We start from the raw sequence: 14,669 nt of genomic DNA on the forward strand, positions 1-14,669 counted from the left end.
TGTCTTCATGCAAGAAGTGTTTGAAATTCTTTTTTTTGCAGTACATTTTTACATAATGAAGTTAAGTGAAAAATATGTATAATAACTATTTTTAGTTATAGTTTTTACTTTAATAAAAATCTTTTAAGATTTCTAAGTTACTTTGAGCAGTCTTAGGTTCAATATCCTGTTTAGAATATAAAAATTCCTATAAACTTCTGAGAGATTCATTTCAGCTAAGTGTTCTAGAAAGGTGAAAGGTATTTTAGTAAATATCCTTAAGAAAGAGAGCAGTATAATGTCATTAAAACGTTTGTTTTAAATGTTAAAAACATTTGTCCCAAGGGAGAAAACTATGAATGTAAAAGCCATTTTAAATGTCACTTTGCATCCCCTCCCCCCCACATACATAACGTAAATTGTCTAAAAATTAAAAACAAATTTTTAAAAACTATTTTTGGAAAACTATTGCTATGCAACAATAATGTTGACTTTATTTCTTCCAGATATGGCCGTGTGGAAAGTGTCAAAATTCTCCCCAAGAGGGGATCTGAAGGAGGAGTGGCTGCCTTTGTGGATTTTGTGGACATCAAAAGTGCGCAGAAAGCTCATAACTCTGTCAACAAAATGGGAGATAGAGACCTACGCACGGATTATAATGAACCAGGCACCATTCCGAGTGCTGCTCGGGGATTGGATGATACAGTTTCCATAGCATCTCGTAGTAGAGAGGTTTCTGGGTTCAGAGGAGGTGGTGGAGGGCCTGCTTATGGTCCTCCACCATCACTTCATGCACGAGAAGGACGTTATGAGCGGAGACTTGATGGGTAAGTTCCAAGGTTTCTGTAGGCAGGTATTTTGTATTTGATATGGTGAGAAACAGAAACTCATATTTAGGGGCCCCAGATGGATTTAAAGTTTTGGGCATTCTCAATGTTTCCTGTTTTGGGTTGGAAACAGAAGTGATTTCTATCTCCCAGTGGCTTGTCTCTTACGGAATCATAGAGGATATTTCCTGCAGCTGGTTGGATATCTACTCCTGACATATAAAGTGGTGGAAGATTTTGTATGGCAGCATCATTTTTGGAGTTACCTGTCTTCTAGAGTTAATTATTCCTACTTTTGGATAATGTTAAGGCCTTACTTGGATATATCCCTTCTACCTGATGGAGCTACTTGGCTACAGCTTGTGTGGTTGTACTATATGGAATATTTATGGAATATTAGAGCCTACAGATTCTTTTAGAAGTTAATATCTGCTTCTCAGTTTTCACTACCTGAAGTGTACAAATGAATTGGATTGTCAAAAAAAAAAAAACTTAGCAGATCATATGATTCAACCGCTTGGATTCTACAAACAATACTTTAACCTGGAAATGTATACTTGGATGAAGAAGAGTGAAGGCAATGTTTGATTTTTCCAGTTTGGATCTACACAGTTTTCATGTTGGAATTATACTTCTTGATGGAATGGGGAAAAATTGAGATGATGGACGTTCCTAAATCCTGGAATATAGCCATTCTTTCTTAATTGCTGGAATGTATGGAATGTCAATGCAGTCAAGATTCCATTAGCCCAAGGGAGGAGGATTACTATTTCATTTCTTAAGCAAGTTGCTGTCCAAGTAAAGGTACTTTAGTTTTGAATACAAGGTGATGATCAGTTGTGGATACAGCAATCAAAATTGACTATGCTGGATGGCTACAAAGGTGACCTATTGGCGAGCAATTGTGCCTTCCTCATTTGGTGGAATCATAGAGGATATTTCCTCTTCTGTCTGCTGCCTTGATTCATACTTAGGGCTGGAAGTTTTTATGCATGTGGATCAATTTATAATTGCCTACTATCTCAAGAAAGAAGTCTGGGGGTTTGAGAGTTACAATTTATCTGGGACTACTTGCTTCCGGTGGAATTATTTTGTCTGGTCACTAAGATTTTTTTCCTTGTGGTTCATCTAAGTATCATTTGACACCCTTGCCCATTAAGAAGGTGGATTACCCCCATAAGAGGGGCCAAAATTGGGGAAGTTATGTTCACAATTCTCTCCCTAGATTTAATTGGGATTATAGGTCGTGTTTCCACACTTGGAAAAGGTTGGTATGTCCTGACCTGTGTATATTAGCCCCTCTCCTAACCCAAGTCAAACTCTCTTTTTTTTCCCCACTAACTCTAGAAGTATTTAGTACTAATAGATGAATCAAAGAATAGCTATTAGATTTCAGCTCTGCTAGCTCTTGTGCCTGCCTTCTGTGTCTTCCTAATGGATAAGAACTTTGTTTGCTATTTGTAAAATATCAGCTGCAGCAGTAATTCTCCTAGAACTATTGCCTATTGCTTCTGTTATATCATTAATAACAGCTTTCACTGATTAACATTTGATAGGTAATTGAATTATTTATGAAATTTCTCTTGAGTCTCAAAGGAAACTTTGTTTGTTAGACATGGAAATATGTATTCAAATTCCAGAAATGTAGTGAATAAAAAAGGAGAAAGTCATTCAATACATTTAAGTAGGAAAGATATTAATTGAATTTTTGGCCACGCTAGTTGCTTTTTGTCATAGCAGCAAAAAGCAAAAACAACCTAGAAAAGTGTGGTCACTACTAAGTGAAATGGTGAGTGAAAATGAAGATAAGTGGATTTGGAATCTAGGCATATACTGGGGACATATTATTAGTTGTACAGTTTTTGCCAGATGTCATTCATTGGAGAGATTCTAATTCATTCTTTTGTGGTTCGTTAGTCTCTTTTGATAAAAGATCCAAAGATAAGGTTGAGAAGAAATTCAGCCTCAGTTGAGATACAAGTGAGGTGGTCTCTCAGGAACTCCGGAAGTGAGTTCTGGTTTCCTACAGAAGTGTAGAACTTAACATTTCTTTATAGGGTTAGAATTGGTTTTTAATATTAACACATAATTGCATGTGTGTAATTGTTCATGCAACAATTTTCATACTCTTAGCTTGACAAAATGTTCAGTTCATGAGTTCATGTCCTAAGTATTTTTTTAAAGTTATATAGCCATTGCTAATAGTAACTTTTATGTATTTTATCAGAGTTGCCTAATTTCATCATAGGCAACTTGAGGATAGCTAAAACCTAAAAGAACTTATTTACTGTAACCAATAAGTACTTACACTAACTAACTGAATCATGGGGTAGGAATTTAAAAAATTATGTGGGATAGGGAAATAAAATGACTTTATTCTTTAATTAGTTAAATTTACCATAGAACAGCATGTGGCATCCCAATATTTTTACATCCTAAGTATTTTTTGTTTTTAAGATTCCATTTTTATTAAATGATTTTTTTTGGGCATATCAATGTAATAATTTAGTAGTTTTTATAATTACCCAAGAAGTCAAAGTTAAAAAAAGTTTCATTTGAAATATTCTGGACTTCTTTGAAAATGCCCGCCTACTGCTCGGACATGCATTGTAAAAGGGCTTTCATGTCTATGTTAAAATGTATCATGGAAATTTTGTCTGAAATAAATTTGCAAAGTAAATAGAATTTTGGTATTTATTTTAATTATAAACCAACAGAAAATTTTGATATTGAAATGCCAGTCTCTTCGTGTTCCATTAAACTTAAAATGAAAAGGAGATGGCATGTGTTTATTTCTGCATATAAACCAGAAAATCTCTAATAAAAAGAGCCATTGACTTAAACACTAGTCATGAAAGCCCAACATACAGTTAAAAGAGTGATTGATTGCTCAGCTGTGAATACAATTTTTGGAGTTAAGTAAAATGTTAAGCTTGTTAGTGTTTGCTTCCTAAGTAGGTTAATGTTTAGAAAATGAGCAGTTGCAAAGACAAAGACAATGCTGAAGTGAATGTTTGCATGACTTGCTTTTAGTTTTGCTCACCCCTTTCTGATTTATTAAATATTTTTCCCCCCTCCTAAATGCAGGGCTTCAGATAACAGGGAGCGTGCTTATGAACATAGTGCCTATGGACACCATGAACGGGGGACGGGAGGATTTGATCGGACAAGACATTACGATCAGGATTACTATAGAGATCCTCGAGAGCGGACTTTACAGCATGGGCTCTATTATACTTCTCGGAGTCGAAGTCCAAACCGTTTTGATGCTCATGACCCCCGATACGAACCTAGGGCTCGGGAGCAGTTTACACTGCCCAGTGTGGTACACAGGGATATCTACAGGGATGACATTCCCCGGGAGGTACGAGGCAGAAGGCCAGAGCGGAATTACCAGCACAGCAGGAGTCGGTCTCCACACTCATCCCAGTCTAGGAATCAGTCTCCACAGAGGCTGGCTAGCCAAGCGTCTAGACCCACCAGGTCCCCTAGCGGCAGTGGTTCTAGGAGTCGCTCCTCCAGTAGCGATTCTCTCAGCAGCAGCACTAGTACCAGCAGTGACAGGTAGGTCCGCGGCCTTTTATTGTTATAGATGAGCTGTTGAATAATTGTCAAAAATTCCTGACGATCAGTGGTAATGATTTTTATTAGCGCAATAGTATTTTTAAGAGAAAATACTCTCAGATTATGTATATAATGAGTGAAGAAACTTTTATTAGCATGTGACCTTTGAATTCACTCATTGTGCCCACAGCTAGATGATACTGAGGACAGTCAGGTGATGATTTGCAAATACTGTTTCATCTACCTGATGATCAGTATTAAAATTGCCAAAAAGGAGGACAAGTGGTAATTTTAGTATGTGAAACAAATCGTGTGGCACTGAAAAATGTATCTCTAAAGTTTTTAATTTCATGGGTGTATAATAACATTTCTATTATTTTGGTTGAAAATTCATATAAAAGCTGTTTGATTAAAGATGTATTGGTGGGATATATTGCTGACACACTTATCAATGACTAAATCAAGTTATGATCACATTGTAACAAATTTTAACCATAAGGTAGTAGCTAACATTTATAAACTCTAGTAGAAAAGCTTTTCTTTAAATGTAGGTTGTAACTTTGCTAGTCACTAAGGCTGAGTAAGCTGATTTCATTGGCTAGGAACTTTTTTACAAAGGAGTTTATTCTAAAGATGAAAATAATAAGTCAAAGGTAATTTTAACAGGAAACAAGTTAGGTATATGGATTTTGAAATCAGAGATCTTAGGTAGACGGTATAGCTTACTGCTTTTATAATTTTGGGCAAGTTACTTAAGTGCTCGAAGCCTCAGCTTTCTCATCCTTTATAAGAACTGTGCTTTGTAAAGTTTTATGAAGATTAAAGTGAAAAAAAGGTATATAAAGTACCTAGCTTGATACCAATATATGTTAAATAGTAATGCCTTTAATAATTGCTAGCTATTATTAATTACTGCTTCATATTTTAATAGTCTTTGAGCATTTTCCATTTCATAATAATAGATGTTATTTATATTTATAAGAATAGGTGTTATGTATCCCAGATAGCATAGGTGGTATTTATTTGGGTGGTATATATTTTGAATTTACAAAATAAAGATTCTTTTACCTATTAAAATGCCCAGGTTATTTTTTGTTAGTAGTTTCTGCTTAGAATTAAGAAAAGTAAATGATCATGTAATTGATGAACAGCTCCTTATAAACCTCTTATTTTTCTAATTCATAATAATAAATGAAAACATTTTATCTAACTAGATATAATTTAAAAATTTTGGAAGATGGAGCATATTATAATGAAACAAACAGTTTAGGAAATTGGGAAAGTTAGTTTTACAGCTTTGCAGCTCTGTGACATCATTGAAAACCTTTAGCTTCTCTTGAATTATTTGGTATATTGTTGAGATAAATGATTGACAAGATTTATATGAACTCTGTAAACTAGTTGTAAAAATCTCATCGTGTTCTATGTTTAGTTGTCTAAGATACTCAAGTTTTAGTCATTTTTCCCAAATCTACCTCATTAAAAGGGATGCCACTGAATTCCATTGGATCAAAGTTTATTGAAAATCCAGCTGATTGCTGTGACTGTTGAAGTTAAAGAAGAAGTACAAGGCCTTCAGGGTGGCATCCTTTAGTGGGAGCTGCAGTGGTTTGGAATCTGGCCCTTATTAGCATTGCAGGCTGGAAATCTTGATTGAACTCAGAAGAGAGCTGATGAGTTTGAGGAGCTATTCTGTTTTTATAATCAAAAGAAACAGTTGCCTGCTTCTGAATATTTATAGTTAGAAAGACAACTGCCACAAAGGCAGGATGAACTTAGAAAATCTGCATGGGTATTAAACCATCATAGAGGATATTTCCTCTTCTGTCAGCTGCCTGATTCCTACTTAGGGCTGGAAATTTTTATGAGTTAGGGCTATGAAGGATATGTAGGACTTTAATAAGAGGAGATGAGTTTTAGGTTAGACAGGAACATTGTGGGCAGAAGGAACAACTTGAAGAGATACAAGTGGGTGGAAGAATGTTTTGAGAACAGCAAATAATTTAGAATGACTTAAGCACATTAATGATTTTGGGTTTTCTTTATTGCAGAGATGAGCCATTGAAGGATTTTGAGAAGGGAGGTAGTTTGTTGAGATCTGTGCTTTAGAAAGACATCTGGGTGACAGAGAATAGGAAGGACAGAGATTCTAGTTAGGGGGCTATTTAGATAGCTCGGAGAAGGAAAACTTGGACTGTGAGAGTGTCTAGCTTGTCACAAGTGGGAGAGACACTGTATTAAGAATCAGGTTATGTTGGTTTATGAAAAACTGAGCTTTTTGGAGATATGACTGAATGATGGCCTTTTGTTGCTGTCCTGTAAGAACAGAATCAGGTCTTCCTTTGTGCATATTGCAGATCCTAGTATATTGCTTTTCTCAGTGTATATGCTTAACAAACAGTGAAAATACTTAGATATAACTTTTTAGTTCACACAAAGGATGAAGCAGAATTGATGTAGTTAGCTAACTGGTCATTATGTTGTGATTGAAGCAACGGAGCAGAAATAAAATTCTTTGTGTTCAGAGCATATCCTTTATCCCTGGGTTCTGCCTCCCTTTTATCACATGTCCTCTTCTATAATTATAATGATGTCAAAGTGTAGTATTTTGAGATATTATGTAGACTCAGAATGTTCAGTTTTCTTTTGGAAGAAATAAATTCTTTTTTTTTAATTGTTAAAACTTTTTTTTATTAAAGTATCATTGACAAACAATCTTACATAGGTTTCACCTGGACAACATAGTGGTTTCCACGTTCACCCATATTATCAAGTCCTCACCCCCCACTCCCCCACCCCCATTGCAGTCACTGTCTATCACCAAAGTAATATGCTAGGGAGTTGTAATCATTAAAACTTTATGATTGTGAAACTGTGCCCACTGCAAGTCCTTTTAAAAATGTTTAAAATTAACATCTTACAGTAGGGAAAATATTGCTTGGTTTTATCTGTAGAAACAAGTTTCTATTTTGTCTACATGACTGACTAGGAAATTAATCACCCTCCATCCCCCTTAATTGTTACAGCTTTGGTGAACAGATTTCTAGGAGTGCATTTCAAATGAGTAAACATGGGATTAATGGCAGTCTAGTTGTGAAGTCCTTATAAATGATGTGCCAACTGTTTCTGCAAAACTATTCACAGTATTTAACTGGTGGGAATTGGGGCTTAATGGTATAAACATTCATATGTACAGCCCTGTGCTGCTGTATGTTTCTTTTCTCTGTCTTGGTCATTTAGGGAGTTACTTTTCCATTCAACAAAAAATTACATTAATAAATTCCTACAAAAGCATTTATTTTAAAAGCCCTTGATTGAAGTTGAATGTACTTTATTTCTGTAGTTTCCTCTCATTGGAATTTTTTTCTGTCACATTGTACAGATTTTCCTTAATACAGGCCAAAGGAATTGAAGAGTTAGTTTTAGTTAAATTAGTTTATAAACTTCCTTAATATCTTAAAACAGTTTTGACAGAGCTTTGTTTCCCAGTTATTTACTTTGGTCACAGCCAAAGATGATTGGGCAGACTCAGGGTCCCTGAACTGGGATGAAGAAAAAATTACATCTTTTCACTAAACTGTAGCTAAAACAAGTATTGCCTCCTATTTGGAAAGTAGGCAAGGAAAAATGTAGTATTGACAATATGAGTTACTTTGTTACCAGTATAAATCCACAGGTAATTTTTTTATTATAGTTGCAGATATCTCAAAATTGGGCTTATATTCATCATTACTGGGGAAGTAAACTCTATGTTAGGTATTGTTATTTAATGTTAATAAAGACATAATATTACTATATCATGAAATTTTAAACATTTTAATAGCTGTCAATAATTGTTTTCCTTTTTATTCATATTTATTTAACTTTATGTGTTAAGAAACATTATTCTGAAAAGTGGTCCATAGACTTCACCAGATTGCCAGAAACAGGTCTTGGCATCTTTGTAGCTGCAGTTAGCTCTTGAATTCTGTACCTCGTAAAGTTTTGCTGAAAGAGGGGGGAATAGATGAAAGAGTAATGGGACAGAGTTGAGATTTGGATAACCCAAAACTTTTCCTTGTTGCAACTTCTCCCCATTGGTAGGTTACTTCCCTAATCCTCTCATTAGACTAAAGTTAACTTTTGAGTTTACGTTCAGCCACCCATTTAACAAATATTTTTTGTGTACCAAATTTGAGAAATAAAATAGCAGGTTGTGTGGAGTTCCAAGACTGGATTAAACATTGGCTATGGCTAATCCAAAACAAAATTTACATTTGTCTAATTAAGCATTAACATGTAATTAAGTTAATCTGGGTGTCTATGGCTAGGTGCATCTTTCCAGCTTTATCGAAGGCTGCTTATGCTCCCTTACAATTTGGCGGGGGGGATTTTGGTCAGCTTTTTCCTTATTGTACCTCTGGACCCTTTTGGTTTGTCTAAAGAAAATGTCAAGTAACTGCAGATTTTTATTTTTCTGATCACAGAAATAGGCATTTAGACAGAAACTTAAAATTAATGTAGAAATAAGCAAAGATAGCTACATGAAAATAACTGCAATGAGTGACAGACATCTCATTCACTGGCTCTTGTCTCTGTAGCTTTAAGTAAACCATATAGCTTTAAATCGTGCTGTTACCTGTTGGAAGAAATAAATTTAGAGCAAGCTTTCTTCTTAAATAGATTTTAGAAATTGGCGTGATTTTAAAAAATGTATTTGATGACATCTCCTGCATTTTTCCTTGTATAGTTACTACATTATTAGAATGTTTTTTTTAATTGTTGTAGTTGGAAGATTAAAGGAAGAATCTTGGGGACGGAGCAGAAAGAGAGAGAGACACACAAAGTCAATTCCAGCGCAGAACTGCTATGTGAGATACCCTTTGTGGTGTTCGCTTAAAGTAACAAGAAAAGCCTATACAACTTGAGCAATCAGACATTTCACCTCTAATGTTTTGTTAAGATAGGGCATACTTTATACCTCTTTCTTGTCTAATATATTTGTATTAGCATAATTTACTTTTTTACTGAAAGGGAAATGAAATATATAAATACATAAATTAAAACAATTAACAATGTTTTTATATTACATCAAAAGTTGTCTATAGCCCTACTCATTTTTTTCTGTTAGACAATGTAATATCATTTTACCTAAATTATTTTAAACCTAATTAGAATATTGAACATATTATGGATTTTTACATTAGACATAATTAAAAGGAATGTGACACTTTTAACTAAAAAGGTATTAGCACAGAAGTCCCTAATTTAATAAGCTTTTTTTTCTTTTCCTTAAAGACCAGTTCTAATCATTTTATAAACAATCTTGGTGTTCTAGATTACAGTTTCCTAGAGGGGGAATTTTATTCAAATACCATTTGTCTCTGATTTCATAAGAAAGTTTTGCAGTTTATTTATTTTAGTTATAAGATAATTTCAAGTGTAGGTAGAAAAATTTTCAAAATCGCTGTTATCTTGCAGACTTGTGAAAGGATATGGATGAGGCTGAAAAGGTGAGAGGGAAGCCATTGGGAATAGTGGCATTGCATGTATCAAAGTGACAGTGACTTTGTACCTTCCATTCCTCTTATTTTACAAGTATGGTTATTTAGAATGTTGACTGGGGGAAGGAATGCTCATTTTATTACCTGGCTATACAATTTGCTATGATATGTATTATGTGCTGGAAACTGTCAGATATGGCAGCAATTTTAATAGATACATATGAATTAAAAGTTATTTTCTAAACTGTTAAAGAAATTAATAGCGATTTTTTTTTTTGGTGATCATTGTGATGTTTAATCATAAAAATATATTTGAATTTTTACCATCAAAAGTGATCTTATCTATAGTAGTGAATAGTTTCTGGATTCAGTTGGAGATAAAATTTTGTTTTGTGGCACTTATTTTGATTTCTTATTCTAGAGAAATTTTGTGGGGCCAAAATAGTTTGTTGTTTATTTTTTTAACAGGAAAGTCACTACCACTATAAATAATGCCTTTTACTCTTAGAAAAAATGATAAAAACTGAAATTAAACCATACTTGGGAAATTGGTGATTAGAAACTATGATTCTTTTTTTCCCCAGCTCTTCTGTTGTTAGTTGCATAGTTTTAAAATAAAATTTTAGTAAATAAAGAAATAAAAAAAAGAAATAAAAGTAGGTTTTATTGCATAATACTAACCTTTCTCCTCTTTGCTACTTTGTCAGTTGTGACAAATTGCTTAAATTGAAAAGGGATTTTTGGTTCTCTGTAAAGAGAAGATACCTGTGCTCAGACACCATTGAAACAACATAAATTGTGCTAACATGTGAAAATCAGTTAGATGTTTATTAATTTGGGGGATAACAAGTGAAGTGTTTGTTTTGGGAGCATTCAGAGGACTTTCAAGGAGGAACAGTAGAGGCTTATGTCAGCCTTTAAGAAGCTAAAGTCAAGGATAATAATCTTAGGAGGGATATTTATCTTTTGCCCCTTATTTTCATTTAATTTGAAAATATTTACACTCAAATAGAATACCATTTTAATTAGCTGATTTATTTCTGGATTTCACAACCATTCTTTGCCTGTCTTATTTATTCCTTTGTCCTTCTGCCTCATTTTTACAGTTTTTTAGTTAGTTGAAATTATCTGAGATTTCAAAAGGGAGAATGTGTTGCTGAAAATTAGTGTTACAATTAAAATGTATTCATTGATCTATTTCCAGCTATTAAATGAAGTTTTTATCTTGAAATTTGAAACCCTTATTTGTGATGGAATTCAGTAAAAGACAACTAGTGGTTTTATTGACTGTATGGTTAACTGTACTCTGTCCTTGAACCATTAAGTTCTTTAAAAAGTTACCTACTTGGAGAGAGAAGGATTGATGGAAAAAAGAGAATAGCAGGAATGTTACTGTGTCTACAGTTGTGGAGAAAACTATCAAATTTAAAATGCACATTAAGTCTTGACCCATTTTGAGTGACTGACTGCCTTAAGTATCTATTACTTTACAAAAAAACACATTTGCTCATTCACTCCTAATGCAGTTTTGGGGCTGTTTAGCAGCCTGGAATAAATGCTTAGCAGTGTGTGTCTTAGAGAGAAGTATACCATAAAGAATATATATATATATATATATATATTTTTTCTTTCTGATGCATATATACATTATATATGTGTGTATTTTTGTGTGTATTTAAATTAGTATTTTTTTCTACTCCTATCAGTGGCAGGCAGACTGTTGAGATCACTTTTGAGGAGCCCACATTTTTGAAACACATTCCTTTCTAGGCTGCTGTATAGTTGGACAATAAGCTATACACAGCCTCTGTCTTTTGAGGTCCTATTAGGCAGCCAAACCTTTTTTGTGCTACGTATGGGAAACTGAAGTGTTTGCTTTCTGATTGCTCTGGTGGGCTTAACTTCCATTATGGAGATCTAGAAATAGAATGATTTCCATTTTTGTTAAGTACAGCATTTCAGTAAGGCATTGGAGAGGTGTAGGTGTTGTCAGCATTAGGGATCTGTACCGAATAGGTAGTTTTGGAAACAAGTGCTGGGCTGACCCATATTTACTCTGTACTGGGAATCCTGCTTTCATTTAAGATCCTCTGCTGCTAGGGAAATGAGAACAAGGTAGACTGAGCTCTCACAGCAAATGAGAGCTCTTTGTGTGCTGCCTGGGCAGTCAGTGTGTCTGGATATGTAGGGAAAGCTAGGAACTGCTTGTTTGTGACTCAAACCAGCCTAAACTGGAGTTATCCAGTTTGAGTTGGCTGCTTGCCACCTCCCAGAGGCTTTCTTATTTTGCCAGAGTTTCTGCCCGGCTCTCAGCCCAGGGGGTGGTGTAGGGCGCGGCAGGTTGGGGCGGGCTTCTGGGCTGTGACTGGGCTGGCTGCAGGGAGGAGCATTTGTGAAGGGGCAGCCAATTAACCTAGGTTTGTTCCTAGGGAGGAGGCTTTTCAGACAGTAAAGTAAGGAGCTGAAGACTACAAACCTTGTGCACCTTGTGCAACCTCTACTGTTTTCAATACATCTTTCATTACTCCCTTGTTTTAGCTGTAATTTTTTGTCTTCTGCCTTTCAGAAGCTAAAGCTTGAAAAACAACTTTTCCATTCTACTACTTAGACATATCATAATATGGTCTGCATTTGGTGATAAATTACTACCCAAAATTTATTTTATTAATTACCAGAGTTGCCCAGGAACTTTGCTTTTAGTTAAGTCTGAAGTAAAGAACTGTCCCTTCCTTACCCCTTTCATTCTTTCCACTTGTACTGGAGTGTACTTTGGTTTGATTGATTGATAGATAAGTAGAAGAAATGAAACAGATATTGGGTAAACTTGTGACCTGGTATCTTGTGAGTTTTTGTTTAATCTTGATGTAAATGTTTTGAATGTTGCTTTAAAAATTAACAAAAAGTAATTCAGATAAACTCCTACAGAAAACACTTTAAAGTTAAAAATCCTATGCCAAATTGTATGTTTGACTTGGAAGCAAACTCTTAAAAAATATTATGCTTAAACTGCAAATTTTTAGCGTCATGGCTTTGTGCATAAAAAGCCTCTTCCTCAGCTTCCTCTTTGAGAAATAAGGGAGTTAAGTGATTAAACATGGCCTAATTCCTGATCAGAGAGCACTGAAGTCACTGAGAAATATTAAAGCCACAAATAAAGAGCACACTTAACTTTGTTCTTCTGGTTGCCCGGGTTTTGTAGAAAATGTAAACTTCCATGATCTTACTTACGTTTTAAGCTTTTATAATGAGCCTGAGACCTATATTGGTCTTTTTTCATATGGTAGAAAGTTTACTCAGCAGTTCTGGTGATCTTGTGCTTCTCTTTTATCCTTTTTGAGTTCTTTTCATTCTTAGCAGTCGTGGTAACAATTCACCCTACCCTGAACCATACACAGAAATGAAAGAAAAAGTGATATTCTCATTTAATAGTTTCTGGAGTGATGTAGTTACATTATGGTGATGAATTGCATAACTCTACATTTGCTTAAACTGTAAATTAAACATTAGCATTGTCTGAAGCTCAGAATTAGCTGAGGTTTCATTACGGGCACCCTCCCCCTAATTTTTTTTTTTTTTAATCTGTATCTTACAGTACAAACTGAGTGATAGCCTTTATCTATAAAGGGTAGTTTTGCAATTGCTTCTCCTGTGAGAAAATGGAAAGAGCACCCGCTGGTAATTCACTTAAATTGTTAGTCATTCATTAAATTATATGCTACTAGAGTTTACTGCTGCTAGAAATTGTATAAAGTCACCTCTGTAGAGTATCTTCCTCAATCCACTTTGTTAAATGAACTTTTTTCCAGGTAGACACATAGTAAGTGAAATGTATTTAAAAATTAACTTCGCAAAGAGTTGGTTTCTCCTAAGAATCTCAAAGTCATACTCTAAATAAAAACTTCTCTTGGTGTAGAAGAGGAAATGACAAATATATGCCAAGATGAAGGCAGTAAAATATATTCTTAGAATTAGGTGAGAAAACATATATAGCTCAGTAATTAGGGTTAAACATATCTATAATTTGCCTTATGTTAATAACCACTTGAGTTTTCTTAATGCCATTACGTATTTAGAAATTGTCTTAACTTGGATGAATTGTTTTGTAATCCCAAACAAGTGGTGGTTTTTAAAAAAAATCATCAACAAAGGTAGTTCCAGAGTACTTAAACACTTTAAACTTTAATTACTTAAGTTCTGCTTTTTCTATTAATTCCTCTATACTTTTAAAGTGAAAATTTATGCTCTTAGAAATCATTTTGTTCACTTGTTGGAGTTATGTGAAATTATAACAAGAAATATATGTAATTTTATCAAGATAACACCCTGGCATTAGTTTTTCTTAATGGCTTTTATGTACACTAATAACAATTATTTTTAAATGTACTAAATAAATCTCCAAATGTTACCTCTCATAAATAGCATTTCTTTAAGCTTTGTAATGGCTTTAACATGGCCCCTTGTTTAAAGGGTGATATTCTTGTTTATTAGGGAGCTTTTAGGTTCTACACCTAGATTGTTCAATACCATATTCACTAGCCACATGTGGCAGTTGGGCACTTGAGATGTAGCTAGTCTGCTCACCTTTTACTGATCCATGCTATAACATGGATCAACCTCAAAAACATGCTTAGTGAAAGAAGCCAGTACAGAAGATAACATATTATGTGATTCTGTTTGTATGAAATGTCTGGAATAGGTAAATTTATAGAGACAAAAAGATTAGTGGTTGTCTAGAGTTGGGTGGAAGAGAATGGGGAGTGATTGCTAATAGGTAACGAGGTTTCTTTCTGGAGTGATGTAGTTACATTATGGTGAT

General features: G+C 34.4%; 1 protein-coding gene across 3 annotated transcripts in view; it reads left to right on the forward strand.

Annotated features, from left to right (window-relative positions):
* Nucleotides 1-14,669, forward strand: part of SPEN (spen family transcriptional repressor) — an 85,538-nt gene that overhangs the window by 27,172 nt on the left and 43,697 nt on the right. For 2 of the 3 annotated variants that reach the window (XM_036914336.2, XM_057499766.1), the window contains exons 2-3: nt 486-806; nt 3,894-4,370. In XM_036914336.2, coding sequence (XP_036770231.2) covers nt 486-806; nt 3,894-4,370 — 798 coding nt within the window. The remainder of the gene's footprint in view (nt 1-485; nt 807-3,893; nt 4,371-14,669) is intronic. The other variant, XM_057499767.1, reaches the window with a different exon arrangement.

Source organism: Manis pentadactyla, chromosome 4 (assembly GCF_030020395.1).
Source record: "Manis pentadactyla isolate mManPen7 chromosome 4, mManPen7.hap1, whole genome shotgun sequence".
In the NCBI taxonomy this organism is placed as follows: Eukaryota; Metazoa; Chordata; class Mammalia; order Pholidota; family Manidae; genus Manis; species Manis pentadactyla.